The following is a 16,653-nucleotide window of genomic DNA, read 5'->3' as shown; positions in this document are numbered from 1 at the left end:
GGCCATGTGGTTCAGCATCTGCAGTGTAAAGTGAGGTCTGGTCCAGAAAGAGTTTCACCTCTTTGATAAGTTGTTTATCTACCAAGCTTCTGCGTTACCACCATGCCTGAACAACTGTAGAACTTTTGGCAGAAGACATGCAGTAGCAGAGTGGGATTGCTCTTTCTCTCTCTAAAGATACTCATATGCATTGGTACAGTGGTAGAGTAGCTGCCTTGAGACCCTTGCCTGAAACCCTGGAGACCCACTGCCAGCCGTTGAAGACCATACCAAGCTAGATGGACCAATGTTCTTGATTCTGTATAAAGCATCTTCCTATGTTTGAGGTCTCTTCTCTTTTCTTTTCTCCTCCTCTCATCTCATAAACAAGCCATACAGGAGCAACTCACTTCAGGGATGAGTACTTCTGCCCTGGGGACCATGTACAGCCCTCCCAGCAAATTTTATGCCCATCCCCCACCCCAATGGCCCCAGCAATTTTGGCAGCAGTGGAAGGAAATGAGAAAAAGTATGCAGTCACAGCATTGGAGTAGGTAGAGAACTTTTAAACCTCTCTGTGAAGCCCTGAAGGGCATGCAAATTGACCCCTCCCTACTCATCAGATTAATCTTAATGAATGGAGAGGCGGCAATAACTCCCCCAGCAACTGAGGTAGGTGTGGAAGTGAGAAAGTATCGATGGCACGCAGCTCTCAGACAAAAGAAGTTTGCCCTACACTATGGCTTTTATCCACAACAACTCTTGGATAACTTTTGTACATACAAAAATACAGAATGTAAGGCTTCAAAAAATTTCCTACAGGAGAAATAATTAATACGTTTATGATTTGGAGGCTAATTCTAGTTTGGCACACTGCTATCCCACACTTCTGGTGTCTACATGCCACCCAATAATTCCTGCTTTGGAACTTGGGAGATTGGGGAGGTAAGGGACTAAGGGAGACCTCTGCTTTTAGCATTGTTTACCATGCAGATGTAGGAGCCATTCCTTCCATATCTTCTCTGTGTAGGAGGAATATTGCTGAATTGATAGATTCTCTTCAGCACTTTGTTGAAAGCTTATTGTATAATAAAATAGAAAATGCAGGAAGTAGAAGAAATGAGAATTGCCTTTTCCGTCTGAGGGGCCTTCTAGATGATTTTTCTTGTGCAGTAAAGGCACAGATGCTACTCATTTATTGTAGTGGATCCACCAAGCAACTTTCACAGGTTAATGATTTCTGTTTCTTGGAGATGTTTACCTAGCACTCTGGCCATAATATTTCATTGTTGAAAAAATCAGCCTCTCCAACCCTGCTGCTCTCAGCACCCAACAAACATTGTTTGGTGGAACATGGTTGTGTGAGCACTCAAGTGCAGGAATGTTCAGTGACCCCTTTAAAAACAGACAGACAGGCTTACCCTCCAATACACATACCGGTCATAATGAACGTTGTGCTTTCTATTTCTATTTCATTCTTTGGAGGATGGATGCAGCGCTAGAACATGTATCTCCCTGAAGTTCAGAAAATGTCAAGCAGCCACCAAGCATGCCTGATCGCTTTTTGTTACGTGAGAGCAGGTTATCATGTTATTAGCACAGACAGGAGAATATCACTAAGAATATTGATTTTACAATTCAGGATAGGCCTTTAGTCCTTTTCGGCACATGCTTACTTAAAATTAGTCCAGGGTACATCCAGATATGTTTTTCCACGTTGTAGCTGTGGGTATAAATGCCTTTGGGATGCAGACACGTGTAACCTTTGAATTGGTACAGGTTAACTACAATTTTCTGTGCACCCATTCTGAAAGACCTGTAAGGGGACTTCCGGAGGCGGCGCAAAACGGCAATGGCGGTCCTCTTTACTCAGTGAAGAGGGGCTCCGCGAAAAAGGGTCGTCCGCTACGGCGAAGCGGAGGCCCATTCAGACAAACCGCAGGCAGAGCGAGCCTGTGGCCGTGGGACTCGGCGGGTGCCAGAAGCCCCCCCAGAAGCGAGGAAGGGACCTTGTAAGAGGCTCCGGATCGTGAACGGGGGAGCGGCGCTGTGAGTTCATCGCTCTTTTCGCGGAAGTGAAGCCGCGCTGCTGTTGCTGATGAGCGCCGACCTTTCTTCTTGAAAAACATCGAAATTGGCTGCAATCTACCCGTGAGTAAGGGGTACCAAAGAACTGATTAAGGATTAATTTAAATTTGTCTAATTCGGCTGAAAACGGGAGGCGAGTAACAGGAAGTCCGCCTTCCGGTCCTGCTAATCAGAGCAAAGCAAAAGAACCCGATGCAGGCTGAAGCGCTAAAAAGAGATTTTGAAAGAAGTAAGAAGGGGCATTAATAGACTGTGTGTTTCTAGAAATTGAAAAGAGTGAAGAAGTAAATTTTTTGGTTCATTGTGTTAGAGAATCCTCCTCCTACTGTGAAGAGATGTGGAATTGAAGGGGATAACCGAGTTATTGGACTGCCAGTGTTGTAAAGGAGTACTGTCAGGCTGCTGAAACTTTTTTCTTAACATAAACTGTTGCATTGATGGATACACTATCGCTTTAATACTGTCATTGAAACCTCTCCGTTACCTTGTGGCACTAATTTGAAACAGAACTTTCTGAAAGCCTCCTTTCTGAACTTGGGGACTTCAGTTGAAATAGGAGCTTTGATGGTGGAAAAGAAACTTTCTTTCCTATGAAAACCCCCCCTAGTGGATTTGCGGAGGCATTGAGGTCTGGGAACTGTATCCTATTGGGATTTTTTGTGGTTTAATTGTTTATACTCTGGGCTTGCCTTTCTCATGGATTGAAAGACTATTTGACCTTGAACAGCAGCTGGGGAATGAGTGGCCCAGCGAAAACAAGAGCAGCTAAAGCTAAGGAAGCTTTAGCTGAGGAAGCTAAAGAAAAGAAAAAAGATAAGAGAGCTGGGCAGCTTGTCCAAACAACTTTGATTCATCATCGTAGATCCTCGGTGCCAACTGCGCTGACGGCGCAGGAGGAAGAAGTTGAAACGCCTGCTACAGAAGAAATGGCAGCTGGAGGAACTGATCCAGTCTTGAAACAAATTTTGGAACAACTGGCACTTCTGAATAAGAAGGTGGACGATCAGTCATCTAAAATTGATAGAGCTACATCTACTATCAGCAAGTTAACAGATCAGGTTTCGCAGCACACTCAGGCTATTGAGAAACTGCAAGGAGCTACGGCGGAGAACTACAAACTAGCTGCGGAAGCCAATCAAAAAGCTGAGCAAGCGTGCAAGAAGGTGGAAGAGATCAAAGGGGAAGTAAGACCTTTGAAAAGACAGGTAGGAGAACAGCAAGCCTACCTGTCAATGGTGGAACTGAAAAGTAAGGAATGTAATCTTAGGCTGAGGGCTGTCCCAGAGTTGGAACAGGGCAACCTAGAGAAATTCTTGACGGAGTTGTTTTCTAAATTTTGGGGGGTTGAAGAAGATAAAGATTTCAGGATTGTGACGGCCTTCAGACTGGGAAGATCGGTTAAGAAAGATAAGTCCAGAGACTGTTTGGTTTGTTTGAGAACAAGAGAGGAAAGAGACAAGATATTAGGCCAACATTTTAAAAAATCCCTGGAAGTTGAAGGCAAAAGGGCAGAAATTTATAGAGACATTCCTAAATATTTGTTGGACCTTAGAGCCACATACACAGACTTGGCCAAATTGTTAAGATACAACGCAATCCCTTATAGGTGGGAATTTCCTCAAGGTCTGTCATTCACCTATAGAGGAAAGAAGGTAAGAATTAAAACACCAGAAGACCACCAGAAGTTCCTACACGACAACGAGGAGGACCTCCAAAAGAGAGCTGCAGATTCCTGGCCTCCACCACCGGGATTGCCACCAGGATCCATACCATCTGGAGGCGGCCCGGCACCACAGCTTCCGGAAAAGGACGACAAATTAGATACCCAACTGTGATACCCAAGAAGTAGGCCGGGATGTCTCTACAGCTTCTTAGTTGGAATATAAATGGCGGGAATTCTCCAGAAAAACGCAGAAAAGTATTTCATATTTTGAAAAAAGAACAATTGGACATTATTTGCCTGCAAGAAACGCATGTGACAAGACTCCACAGAAAAGTGTTAATCAATAAAAGGTTAGGCCAAGAATTTATTTCATCGGATAAAGTTAAGAAAAGAGGAGTGGTGATTTATGCAAAGGAGAACTTGTCCCCAAAATTTGTATTTAAAGATGAACAGGGCAGAATTTTGGCAATTGAAATCCAGACACAAGGAGAAAAGTTTTTAATTCTAGGAATCTACGCCCCAAATGATGGAAAATCGGAATTTTTTAAGAAGCTGCACGAGATTATGCTGGACTATTTGGACTACAACAACATTATCATGTTGGGAGACATGAACGGTGTCGCCTCAGTGAATATGGATAAGTCACAAAGTGCTAATATAACGAAAGATGGCAGACTACCAAAAACCTTTTTTGAAATGACTGACAATTTGGATTTGATTGACATATGGAGGATCAAGAACCCTCTAGGGAAAGAAGGAACTTTTTTTTCTGAGGCCCATATGACATGGACGCGAATCGACCAAATATGGATAACTAGAGGGCTGGCACCTAAGACCAGAAAAGTGGAAATCTGCCCAAAAACCTGCTCCGACCACAACGCCTTGAGAATGGAACTGAGACTAAACACAACCGGATCGTTCAGATGGAGAATGAATGACGCTTTGTTAAGAGATCAGGAGATTGTTAAGAAGGCCCAAAAAGTTTTAAAGGACTATTTTGAAATAAACTTAAAGACAAATGTGGAAAAAAGAATAATCTGGGACGCAAGCAAAGCAGTTATAAGAGGGTTTCTAATACAACAGAACACGATTAAAAAAAGACTCTGGAATGAAAAGAAGGAGAAGATCTTGGAGAAAATAAGAGAAGGAGAGAGAAAACTGAGATCCAGGCCTAAATCAAAGGAAGTATTGAGAGAAGTGAAGTTTTTCCAGGCACAATATTCGAAACTGATAAATCAAGAGGTGGAATGGAAAATTAAACAAATGAAACAAAGATCCTTTGAATCTGCTAACAAATGTGGAAAATTGTTGGCTTGGCAGTTGAAAAAGAGACAAAAACTTAACACAGTTACAAATCTACAGATTGAAGGGAGAATGGTTCAGAAACCCGACGAAATTAGAAAGTCCTTCCAGAGATATTTCAAAGAACTTTATTCTCAAAGGCCACAAAAAAGCTCAGAGGTGGACCAATTTGTTATAACTAATGGATTACAAAAAATACCCCAGGAAATGAGAGCAACCCTGAACTGTAATATTACAACTCAAGAAATTGAATGCGCCATTCAGAACCTTCAACTGGGCAAATCTCCGGGACCTGATGGGCTTACTTCCAAATATTATAAGGTATTGAAGGATTCATTGATACAACCATTGCTGGAAGTTTGCAACCAGATTATGGAGGGGAGGAAGGCACCGGAAACGTGGAAAGAAGCTTTCATCACGTTGATCCCAAAACTAGAATCTGAAAAAACTCAACTTAAAAACTACCGTCCTATCTCACTCCTAAATGTGGATTACAAAATTTTTGCAGACATTTTGGCAAGTAGGTTTAAGAAAGTCTTAAATGAAGTGATTCATAAGGACCAAGCAGGCTTTCTCCCTGGTAGGCATTTATTTGACAACACAAGAAACATCATCGACATTTTGGAGTTTTTACAGATTAATTCAAACACAAGAGCGGTGTTGATTTTTATTGATGCGGAGAAGGCCTTTGACAACATTTCTTGGCTGTTTATGAAGAAAATTTTGGAAAGGATGGGAGTAGGGCGGGGGTTTGAAAATGGAATAGAAGCAATTTATTCAGAACAAAAAGCTAAATTGATAGTAAACAACGTGGTGACAGAGGAGTTCAAAATTGAAAAAGGGACACGACAGGGGTGCCCTCTATCTCCTCTGTTGTTTATTTCAGTCCTGGAGGTGCTATTGAACATGATCAGAAATGACCGGTTGGCACAGGGAATTGTGGTCGGAGAGAAACAATATAAACTGAAAGCATTTGCAGATGACTTGGTATTAACACTACAGGAGCCAGCCTCTAGTACTAAAAGAGCGTTAGAATTAATTTTTGACTTTGGTCGGGTGGCGGGATTTAAGCTGAACAAACAAAAAACTAAAGTCCTAGCAAAAAATTTGACAACTACTGAAATAGAGGAGTTCAGAAAAGAAACGGAATTAAATGTGGTTAAAAAAGTAAAGTACTTAGGGGTGCACTTGACCTCCAAAAATTTGAATTTGTTTAAGGACAATTATGAGAAATGTTGGTCAGAGATCAAAAGAGACTTGGAAACATGGTCAAGACTGAAACTTTCCTTGTTGGGTAGAATAGCTGCTATAAAGATGAATGTATTGCCGAAAATGTTATTTCTGTTTCAGGCCCTCCAGATCGTGGACAAGGTGGAATGTTTTGGAAGATGGCAGAGGGATTTATCTAAATTTGTCTGGCAGGGCAAAAAGCCCCGAATAAAGTTTAAAATACTAACAGATGCGAAAGAAAGAGGGGGGTTTGCCCTGCCGGACTTGAGGTTATATTATGAAGCAGCAGCCCTCTGCTGGTTGAAGGATTGGATTTTATTGGAGAACACCGATGTCCTTGACCTGGAGGGATTTGATAATGCTTTTGGGTGGCATGCATATTTGTGGTATGACAAGGTTAAAGTTCATAAATTGTTCAAAAACCATATTGTCAGAAGGGCAATTTTCATGGTCTGGTCAAAATATAAAGACTTATTGGAGAGTAAAACTCCGAGGTGGCTCTCACCGATGGAGGCCAAAGCACGTAAAAGACTCAATATGGAGGCCCACTGGCCTAAATATTGGGAAATAATTGAAAAAATTGGAGATAAATGGAGGCTACAGAGTATGGAAAAGTTAAAAAACAAGGTGCGAGATTGGTTGCATTATGCTCAAATCCAGGAAGTTTTTAAAGCAGACAAAAAAGTGGGTTTTCAGGAGGAAAAATCGAAACTAGAAACAGAGTTGCTTGAGCCAAAATCTAAGCTAATTTCGAGAATGTATAACTTGCTGCTTAAATGGAACACACAGGATGAGATGGTCAAATCTTCTATGATAAAGTGGGCACAGGACTTGGGGCATAACATTATGTTTGAAGACTGGGAAAGGTTATGGAACACCGGAATGAAATTCACGGCATGTACTGCCTTGAAGGAAAACATTATGAAAATGATATACCGGTGGTACATGACCCCAGTCAAGCTTGCAAAGATATATCACCTGTCCGATAATAAATGTTGGAAATGTAAGGAAGAGGAAGGGACATTTTTACACCTCTGGTGGACCTGCCCGAAAGTGAAGGCCTTCTGGGAAATGATACATAATGAACTAAAAAAGGTGCTGAGATTCACCTTACCTAAGAAACCGGAGGCCTTCCTTCTGGGCATGGTAGACCAGAGGATGGTCAAGAAAGATAGAACTTTCTTTATGTACGCTACTACAGCAGCGAGGATTTTGTTGGCAAAGCACTGGAAGACACAAAATCTACCCACATTGGAAGAATGGCAGACGCAGCTGATGGACTATATGGAGTTGGCTGAAATGACTGGCAGAATTCGAGACTCGGGAGTAAAAGAAACGGAGGAAGTATGGGAAAATTTTAAGGACTATTTGAAAAAGCATTATAAGTTGTATGAATGTTAAAAAATGCTCCTATCTAGGAAGGTATAGCTTCAGTATCGGCAAATTCCTGAATTGATAAATAAGACACTATAAGACAGAAGTGAGATAATGAAATATTTTTATTGTGTGGAAATTAAAAATTAATGCAATTGTACTGAAATGTTTACATCAGATAACACGATAAAATGGAAGATATATTGTTATGTATAAAATAAGTTAACAAATTGCTGAGGTTTTGGTTACACAGGGAATGCAGTGCTGGGGAGATGGGGGGAGTCCATTGGATCTATGGAAGTTTGTATTTGAAAGTGGAAATTTGTTTATTAAAAACCTAATAAAATATTTATAAAAAAAAAAAAATGAAAGACCTGTAAGGGACGAAATATTCTACTGGAACTGGTTCTCACTTTTAAAGGAACATTCTAAAATCACCTTATTATTACATGTTGTTGTCATTAATATGCCGCCCATCTGACTAGGTTATCCAAGCCACTCTGGGTGGCTTCCAACAAATTAAAAAACACCATGCGCTTTTGACATGTACTACTGGCAGTTATCGCTCCTTTTTCTTCTTCCAGTCTCCGTTCCCCAGCACTCCTACCTCAAGGCGTGCGTTGCAGAGGACTCTGTCAGATGAGAGTATTTACAGCAGTCAAAGGGAACACTTCTTCCCCTCGCGAGCTTCTCTTCTAGACCAAGCCCTGCCAAATGATGTCCTTTTCACCAGCACATATCCTTCTCTTCCCAAGTCATTACCATTAAGAAGGCCGTCGTACACGTTAGGAATGAAATCCTTACACGGTGAGTATGCTTCCAACTTCAGTATTATTGTGGAAGTGCCGTGCGTTGATTCAGCCGGCAGCCTGCTCTGTCCTGAGAACTCAGAATAAGCAAGCCTCTTTCACACCAACCATGCTTTTGTGCTTAGAGATGGGTTCAAAGGTATGTTGGTCATGCCTTATGTAAGCTTGAAACGTGAATATTGCAGTGTATTCTGCTTGGTGCTGCCCTTGATGGTTCAAAAGCTACAACTGATAGAGAATATAAGACCTGTTTTTGAAGAGTACGGCCATTACTGGCTTTTTATGCCAGTGCCTCCGGCATCTGCTTGGCTCTTTATTGGCTCTGGAGCATAATTTAAGGTGATTGTTTTGGCCTATAAAGGTCTATATGGCTTTATCTTAGACATATCTTAGAAACTTAGACCCATCTTAGACATATCGTAGAAACTCTTCAGACCAAGAACAATCTTTAAAATCAGTGGTATGTTCCTTTTTCACCATACCACTGATATGCCAAGTCAGAGGAGCAATGGCACAAAGAATGGCATTCTCAGTGGCTGGACCTATTAGTTTAATCTGGCCTATAATGCTCAGTTACCTTCCTTTTCACTTTTGAATAACTTCCATGTGGATCTGAAGCTGTGGAAATTCAAGAAGAAAATTGTTTCTTTAGAATATTCTCTTAGCTAGCTAAATTTCAGTGTTGTTAGCTTTTCCTGATTTCTGCTTTTAATTGTGTGTTTGTCTGTGTTCTTTGTTGCTTCAGGAGAGTTCTCTGCCTCTGACAGCTCCCTCACAGATATCCAGGATCAGAGAAGGCAGCCCATGCCAGATCCTGGTCTCATGCCTCTGCCCGATTCTGCTTCTGACCTAGACTGGTCAAACTTGGTAGATGCTGCCAAAGCCTTTGAGGGTAGGTCTTGGCAGGTTACTGCTTCAAAAGCTCTTATGCCCTCTTTACAAATTTGTTTTAATTTGCCATGTCTTGCATAGGTTTTCCAGCTCTGAAACCCAAGTTTCCTCTTCAGTTGCAATGACAATCTTACGTCACTTAACACTATTCCAGTGCAGTTTCTTTTTGCATTTTTGGTGTGCTTCCCGTTTTATTATTGTATCTGAAATGCAATAGGTGCTTTGCTGTCACTCAGTGTTTTCAGTTCATCCTTATTTTGATTTGCAAATATCAAGGCTTAAATGTGCAGCCTTTTGCCACAGGGCCAGAAAGACTTTTAAAAAAGGAATGTGGACCATTTAGTGATATAACTAGCATTTTCAGCAGAAAAAGGCTCCCAGAGCACCTTATACATGATCAATTAACAGGGTTGTTCCTCCAAGGAGGTTTGCAGTCTAGAATACATGACATAAAAAGAAAGAAATGAGGAGGAAAGAGGAAAACAAAATCAAGACACCACTTCATAAAGTCATTTCTGTAATGATTATCTGAAATGGAAACATTCTCAGAAGAGGATTCCAGTTCTTGACTTTGTTAAAGGCCATTCTTTTCCTTGTCTTCCTGTTTTGTTTTCATGTGAAAGAAGACTGCTTTCTTCTGCTGCAAAAGAAAAAAATAATTATTTTGTGGCATGTGTTTGTGTGTCTCTCTGCAGTCCAGCGAGCCTCATATTTTGCCACTAGTGATGAAAACCACAGACCTGTCAGTGTTGCTTCCAACAGTGATCAAACCGAAGACCAGCTTCCTGCTCAGATGAAGCCTTACACTGGGTATGTAAAATGTGAAATGATGCTTGGCAGTTTATTCTAGGGAAGGAGTGAGGAATCTGTGACCATCCAGATGTTCTTTGACTCCAGCTTTCATCAGCCCCAGCCAGCTTAGCCAATGACCAAGGATCATGGGTGTTGTGTGTAGGCAGTCCATCAACATCTGGAGGGTCACAGGTTCCCCATCCCTGATAGAGAGGATGAGTTCAAGGATCTGCTCATCAGCATTTCAAATAATCATTGTCTGGTTGATGGAGAAGACATGTATAGTATTATCATACAATAGCTATGGCAAGTAGCACACATTGCTTTAACACTCTAGAAGAGGTCCACCTTTGAGAGAGTCTGCCTATGTTTTTAGATCAGTCTTTCCAGAAGGGGTATTGGAAACACGCAGTTGCTGTCATAGGATGCCAAACCAACCCAAAAGTCTATACAGCTGTTCCAAAACGTGTTGCTAAGGCTTTCCACAGACATAAACCCAGCCAGATGGGCGGGGTATAAATGATAAATAATAATAATAATAATAATTAGTATTATTACAGGTGGACCCTGGTTAGCACTAACCTTGATTTGGTGCCTTAACCTGGTTAACAAGATGCAATAGGTTCAGAGCAAAGGAAATAACTGTTCCACACAGTGCATAATTAACCTAGCAAATTCACTGCTGCAGAATGTGGTGATGTCAACTAGCTTAGATGTCTTTTAAAGAAGGAGAAATGTAGTGCTTGTATCTAAATGGATCCTTCCTGGTCAGAACCATGAAAAAAGAAAGAGGCATATGCTTTTCTTGGGGAAGGGCTAGGGAGTGGGTGGGTTGATATGCCTATGAAAACCAGCTCCCAAAGACAGACACCTGTGGAGGATGCCTTCCTCCATGGCTTCCAAGAAGTGCCTGATTGGCTGGAATTGGAAATGAAATGCTGGCTTCGGTTGACATGTGATCTGTTTCAACAGGGGGCTTGTGTTCTTACTGATTAACATCCTTTGCTTACCAGGGGTTATATATGCAGATGTAACACTGGTTTGTGATTAAGGGAAGCAAACCACTGGTTCTGTGTGCATAAGACAAAGAATGGGGGACTTGGTCCCTTCAGACATTATTGGAATCCAACTCTCATCATCCCACCATTAGCCACTGGAGCTGATGTGAGTTGGAGTCCTAAACATTGGGGGGGGGGGCCTGGCATAAGGCCACAGAGAAAGTAAACAACTCTCTGTCTGTCTCCTCCTTCCTGCAGTAAGGAATCTCCTCCTTCTCTTGCTTCTAAAGTGAACCAGCTGGAAAGTATGCTGAGAATGTTGCAGGAGGATTTAAAGAAGGTAAATATTTTGACTTAAAGAACTTCTGAGTTATTTCTGTTTAAATGCTAGTTCCTGCTAACAGCTCTATGAGCCCTGATCTCGTGCTGTATTTCAAAACAGAGTTTTTAAGAAGCCCTGGAACTAAAACATAGATAGGAGATGAAATCAGAAGGTGTACTTTCTTACAGCCAAACCAAGTGCAAAACCCTTCACTTGAAGTGTCACTGGTGCTTTTTGTTATGAGTAGCTGCTGGGGGTGGGGAGTGTTTGTCAGGAGTGCAGAAAGAGAACTTGACCCTTTATTCCCCCACCACAACACTCCAAATAAAATCTGCCTTCCACAGCAGCTATTAGTCTCAGAAGACAAGGGTGTGGGGGAGCTTACCTCCTGTAACTAATAGCCACAAACCAGAGGTGACAGTGGTGGTTTTCATTGAGAGCATGGCAGGAAAAGATAGATTTAAGCCCACATACTGTAATTCTAATGAGAATGGAGAGATCTGTGGCAGTTAAGAATAATTGTATTAATAGAATAATTCGACAGTGGAATTTGCTGCCAAGGAGTGTGGTGGAGTCTCCTTCTTTGGAGGTCTTTAAGCAGAGGCTTGACAACCATATGTCAGGAGTGCTCTGATGGTGTTTCCTGCTTGGCAGGGGGTTGGACTCGATGGCCCTTGTGGTCTCTTCCAACTCTATGATTCTATGATATAGTGATAATTTGAAAACCCAAGCACTTCTGATGAAGTGTGTGGTTTGGTGTCGTATCTTGTTTGAAACACGGAATAACATTGAGTCCTACTGATGGCGGATGAAGAGGAGATCTTGCTTTGGATCGGCCAGTGGTCCATTTCCTGTTTGGCAGAGGGAGGAAGCCTTGGATTTACAAGGGAAAACTCAGCAGAATTGATGGCACAAGGATCTAGAAAGAGGGAAAGGAATGTCATCGCAAACACCAGAAAACACCAGAAAATTTGACATGCCACAACATGGAAGTCTTTAATGCTTGACGTTTTGTTCTGTTTTTATATTTTGCTGGAAGCTGCCCAGAGTGGCTGGGGAAACCCAGCCAGATGGGTAGAGTAGAAATAATAAAATAAGTAGTAGTTGTAGTAGTAAATTAGAAGGCAGGAAGCCTGGGGAGGTTGGAGAGAACACCTTTTTGATGCCCTGGTGATCACTGTAGGGCTTGTCACATAGAATCCGCATCTGAGATCTTTTGTCTTTTGCTCATTCTTCCAGGAAAAAGAAGACAAAGCCAATCTTCAGGCCGAAGTCCAGCATTTGCGAGAAGACAATTTACGGTTACAAGAGGAATCCCAGAACGCCTCTGAGAAACTGAAGAAATTCACGGAATGGGTTTTCAACACAATCGATATGAGCTAAGAACAGCACACATTGAAACAAACACATTGGCAAAAAAAGTGAAATCACCTCTGTAGTGGGACTGCTTTAATACCACACTCATCATGACCTTTGAAAGTCCAGTCAGAGCACTTTTACATCTTTCATACTCTGATTACCCTTTTTTTGCATCTCTGCAAGCACCCAGAACTATTGCAGATCAACAATCATTGTCTGCCTTTTGTAGGAAAAAAATAAAAGCAACAAAAAAAGTAATTTTAAAGAAAATAAAAGTTTAACTGCTAAAATGTGAATGTCTTTATTTTTTTGCACATTCTCCTTACCTGTCCTGTACAAAATGACTTGGGAGAGTGGACCAGAATAACTTGTCCATCTGCCTCTATTTATTTCTATTCACTCCTTTGTATCAGTTTCAGATTAATCTGCTTTATTCTTGCTGCTTTGGCAAATATTACAACTTCTAGAAAACTAGGGAGATGTTTGTTTTGCTGCTTCCTTTCTATTGTTTCTGACGTATTCCACAAGCCAGAGGATGTGAGCTATGTTTTGGGTGTCACCTTAATGATTTGTGCTTGGCCATCCTTAGTGCTATCTCCACCTACCTTGTATAGAGCCATTTCCCCTAGAGTGTGCACGTGTACAAGTGTGTACAGTGTAGCCAGTGGAGACTTGAGCCATAGCTATGGCAAGTTACCCAATTCCATTTCTGCACATCTCTTTGAATCGGTGGTTGTTGCGCCTTTGTTTTCCAGCGGAAGTGCATGGGCTTCCAGCTACCTAAGGGACAGAAAGACAGTACAAATTTGATATGCTGAATTTGATATCCTTTCTCAGGCTCCTTGAGTGAAGAGAATACTCACTCCTTTTGTAAGAACTGCCTTCTGTGTCTTCCTACCTAGGGACCTTTCTTTCACCAATCCCTTCCTGATAGCATTGCATATTTTACATTTCTTTAATACAGGTAGCCCACTCCTGTTGATCTGGAGATTGTGTAATTATGTCCAGTGTGGATTCTAGGTTTGGGGAGCTCTTTGGGCCAGACACTCTTCATCCGTGGGTCTCCTCCTCTTCTCCACTCAATGCCTTTCTCTCTCCCTCCAGGCCCAATCTGCACAACTGCCTAGAGGGAAGTAGAGGATGCTACCCTGCTTCCTCATTTTTGTCTTTTGCTTGCAAACAGTCAGCAACAGCAAGGAGGGAAAGGGCCAGGAAGCAGTGGTCTGTGGGCCTTGACAGGGCCCACTTCCGAGAAAGGAAATGAGCCAAAGCTCTTTCTCCATACCCCACCCTAGCAGTGTGGCACCCTTATGCAGCACCCCTGAAGTTTGCCTTGGAAAGGAGAACGAGACAATACCGACCCCCAGTTTCCATTGGTGGCCTTTTGACAGATAGCGTGCTGTACTGTTAAGACTGCACACAAAGCCATGTGTGCCTGAATGCTGTTGACCTCAATGAATTTTCATTTTAATAGCTTGCATATTGAGACTTTAATAGGACACACCAGTGTCGCTGCCCATGTGTTATTTCTTAGCACTCGTACATATCCAAAATAAGGCGAAGCTGTGAAGCAACCGTTGCGAGTTGCGCTCCATGCAGCAGGCGTCTGTCATATAAGTAAATTTTTTGTCATCATTGCCCTGAGTGAAAAGACAATGGGATGGCTCCTTTATTAACATGATCGAAGTCTTCCCTTGATTTTTAGAATCAGGAGAAGGAAGAATCCTTACTCTTGAATCTTTGGCACGTGACTTTTCCATTAGAACTGCCATAAAACGTCACATCGGCAAGGAATGAAGTCTTAGCATTGGGGGAAGAAACCGATGTGCCCTGCAGCCTGCCTAAGCTTTGTTTCAAGTGGCATGTGGTAAATCTCATTTGTGACCTTCTCTGCATGCAGCCGTGATACTCTTCCCTGCGCACTGTTTCACCTAACGGCAGCAGCCCATGCCTATCCATTTCATCAACCTCCCTCTCCTTCCCTGTGTTCTAGGCCTCATTCATCACTGGAAATGTTCTTTACCTTCCATTGAGTCTTCCTGGCCTTCTTTGATACGCATTTTCATAACTCTTAATTAACTGTACAAACCCACATGGTTCCTTCTGACCTACAACTTCATTTGATGAAAATCCCCCTCGGGGTGTTCCCCCCCCCCCCCCGATAACGTTTGGCCATGTGAGAGGATTGGTTTGGGAGTATTTCTGGAGTGCTTTCGCAGAAAGATAGAATGTCTTAGGGTGTTGTTGTTGTTTTTCATCTTCAATAATTTGTATGAAGGAGATCTATATAATGCCTGATGTAATTTGTAAATGGGAAATATTGCTAACATCTCTCAGCATCCTGACTTATTTTTCTTTCTCTTTAGTTTTTATTTTATTTTAAACAGTGGGACTTGGGGCAGACTATTTATTAGAGTTTTGCAACAGAGTTCTTGTATGAAGCCTCTAAAAGGCTACTTGTAAAAAAATAATAATCTGACAATAAAATTCATTTTAAAGGCTCTTCTATATACGATATCCTGTTTATTTTCATTCTTTGAGCTTTCCTTACATAATGATTCCCCACCACATCACCTGCCTAAGAATCCATAAAGACAATGACTAAAAACCTTTTTAAAAATATATATGCACAACTCTTTTTTACACATACCATTCCATAGCCTTTGTAGTTTCCCTTCTTGCATTTTAGCACATTCCTATCTTTCTTGTACTAGAAACAAATCCATTAATTGTGGTTTTGCTTTAATTTCCCCTTATACTAGCACTTATAGCATTAAAAGGAAGGCTGATGCTGGTTGCTGCGCAGGGTGGTCCCAGCTACTTTTTTTCTGATGCTTGGGTGAGAACGTTACTTCCTTAAAGGAGAGTGTTCATCTGGAGCCAAACTAGATGGGACATTTGTCAATGTAGTGTGCTGACCAACCATCCCTGGACACTAAAATGTGTTGAAATGCTAAAAAGAGACCCCGTTCAGAGTGGGAGAGCAGAGCAATCGACCCTAGGGAGCAAGATTCAATTCCCTTCCCCACTTCTCCAGAATGAACTGGGAAGCTCTTGCGGAGCTATGAGGCATTGTTTTATGTGTATGTGTTGCGGGTAGCACTGTGGGTTAAACCACAGAGCCTAGGAATTGCCAATCAGAAGGTCGACGGTTTGAATCCCCACAACGGGGTGAGCGCCTGTTGCTCAGTCCCAGCTCCTGCCAACCTAGCAGTTCAAAAGCACATCAAGTGCAAGTAGATAAATAGGTACCGCTCCAGCAGGAAGGTAAATGGCGTTCCCATTTGCTGCTCTGGTTCGCCAAAAGCGGCTTAGTCATGCTGGCCACATGACCCGGAAGCTGTATGCCGGCTCCCTCAGCCAATAAAGCAAGATGAGCACCACAACCCCCGAGTCGGTCACGACTGGACCTAATGGTCAGGGGTCCCTTTACCTTTATTGCACCACTTCAGTTGCAACTCCAAACACTTTTATAGGGAGCAGGGCTGCACTTTAACTTGGGCTTACTTCTGAGAAGACATAGATCCGGCTGACACTATAACTTCCACTGTAGAGACCTGAGCTTCAGTCTTAAAAGTACTTATTCAAGAGTTAGGTTCTTTGAACACAATGTGACTGACTTCTGAGAAAACATACCTGTGTGCTGTAAAGGCACTGAAGGAGACGTTCTTGATTTTGATTATACTGATCACGGTTTTATTTGGGCATGCGGTGTTTTGTGAAATAGGTGCTTTGGTTTATTGGCATTCTTGGCAATGAAAAATATTAAATCTCATTGTTTAAACTTACACTGTGTTGATGATATTCAGCTGTTCCTGTATTAGCTTGTGCCTTTGTTTACTTGCA

The 16,653-nt window shown here is 42.0% G+C and overlaps 1 protein-coding gene across 7 annotated transcripts in view; it reads left to right on the top strand.

Moving 5' to 3' along the window:
• SIPA1L1 (signal induced proliferation associated 1 like 1) overlaps positions 1 to 15,315 on the top strand; it is a 165,403-nt gene extending 150,088 nt beyond the window's left edge. For 6 of the 7 annotated variants that reach the window (XM_081889542.1, XM_081889538.1, XM_081889540.1 and 3 more), the window contains 5 exons: positions 8,221 to 8,443; positions 9,191 to 9,337; positions 10,032 to 10,146; positions 11,385 to 11,466; positions 12,688 to 15,315. In XM_081889542.1, the coding sequence (XP_081745668.1) occupies positions 8,221 to 8,443; positions 9,191 to 9,337; positions 10,032 to 10,146; positions 11,385 to 11,466; positions 12,688 to 12,831 (711 nt within the window). In that variant the 3' untranslated portion in view covers positions 12,832 to 15,315. The remainder of the gene's footprint in view (positions 1 to 8,220; positions 8,444 to 9,190; positions 9,338 to 10,031; positions 10,147 to 11,384; positions 11,467 to 12,687) is intronic. The other variant, XM_081889541.1, reaches the window with a different exon arrangement.
• Positions 15,316 to 16,653: the final 1,338 nt, after the last annotated feature.

The sequence above is a fragment of the Podarcis melisellensis genome, assembly GCF_964234715.1.
Source record: "Podarcis melisellensis genome assembly, chromosome: 1".
NCBI classification, from domain to species: domain Eukaryota; kingdom Metazoa; phylum Chordata; class Lepidosauria; order Squamata; family Lacertidae; genus Podarcis; species Podarcis melisellensis.
The sequence above is the reverse complement of the archived record's forward strand: the minus strand, read 5'-3'. Positions and strand labels throughout refer to the sequence as shown.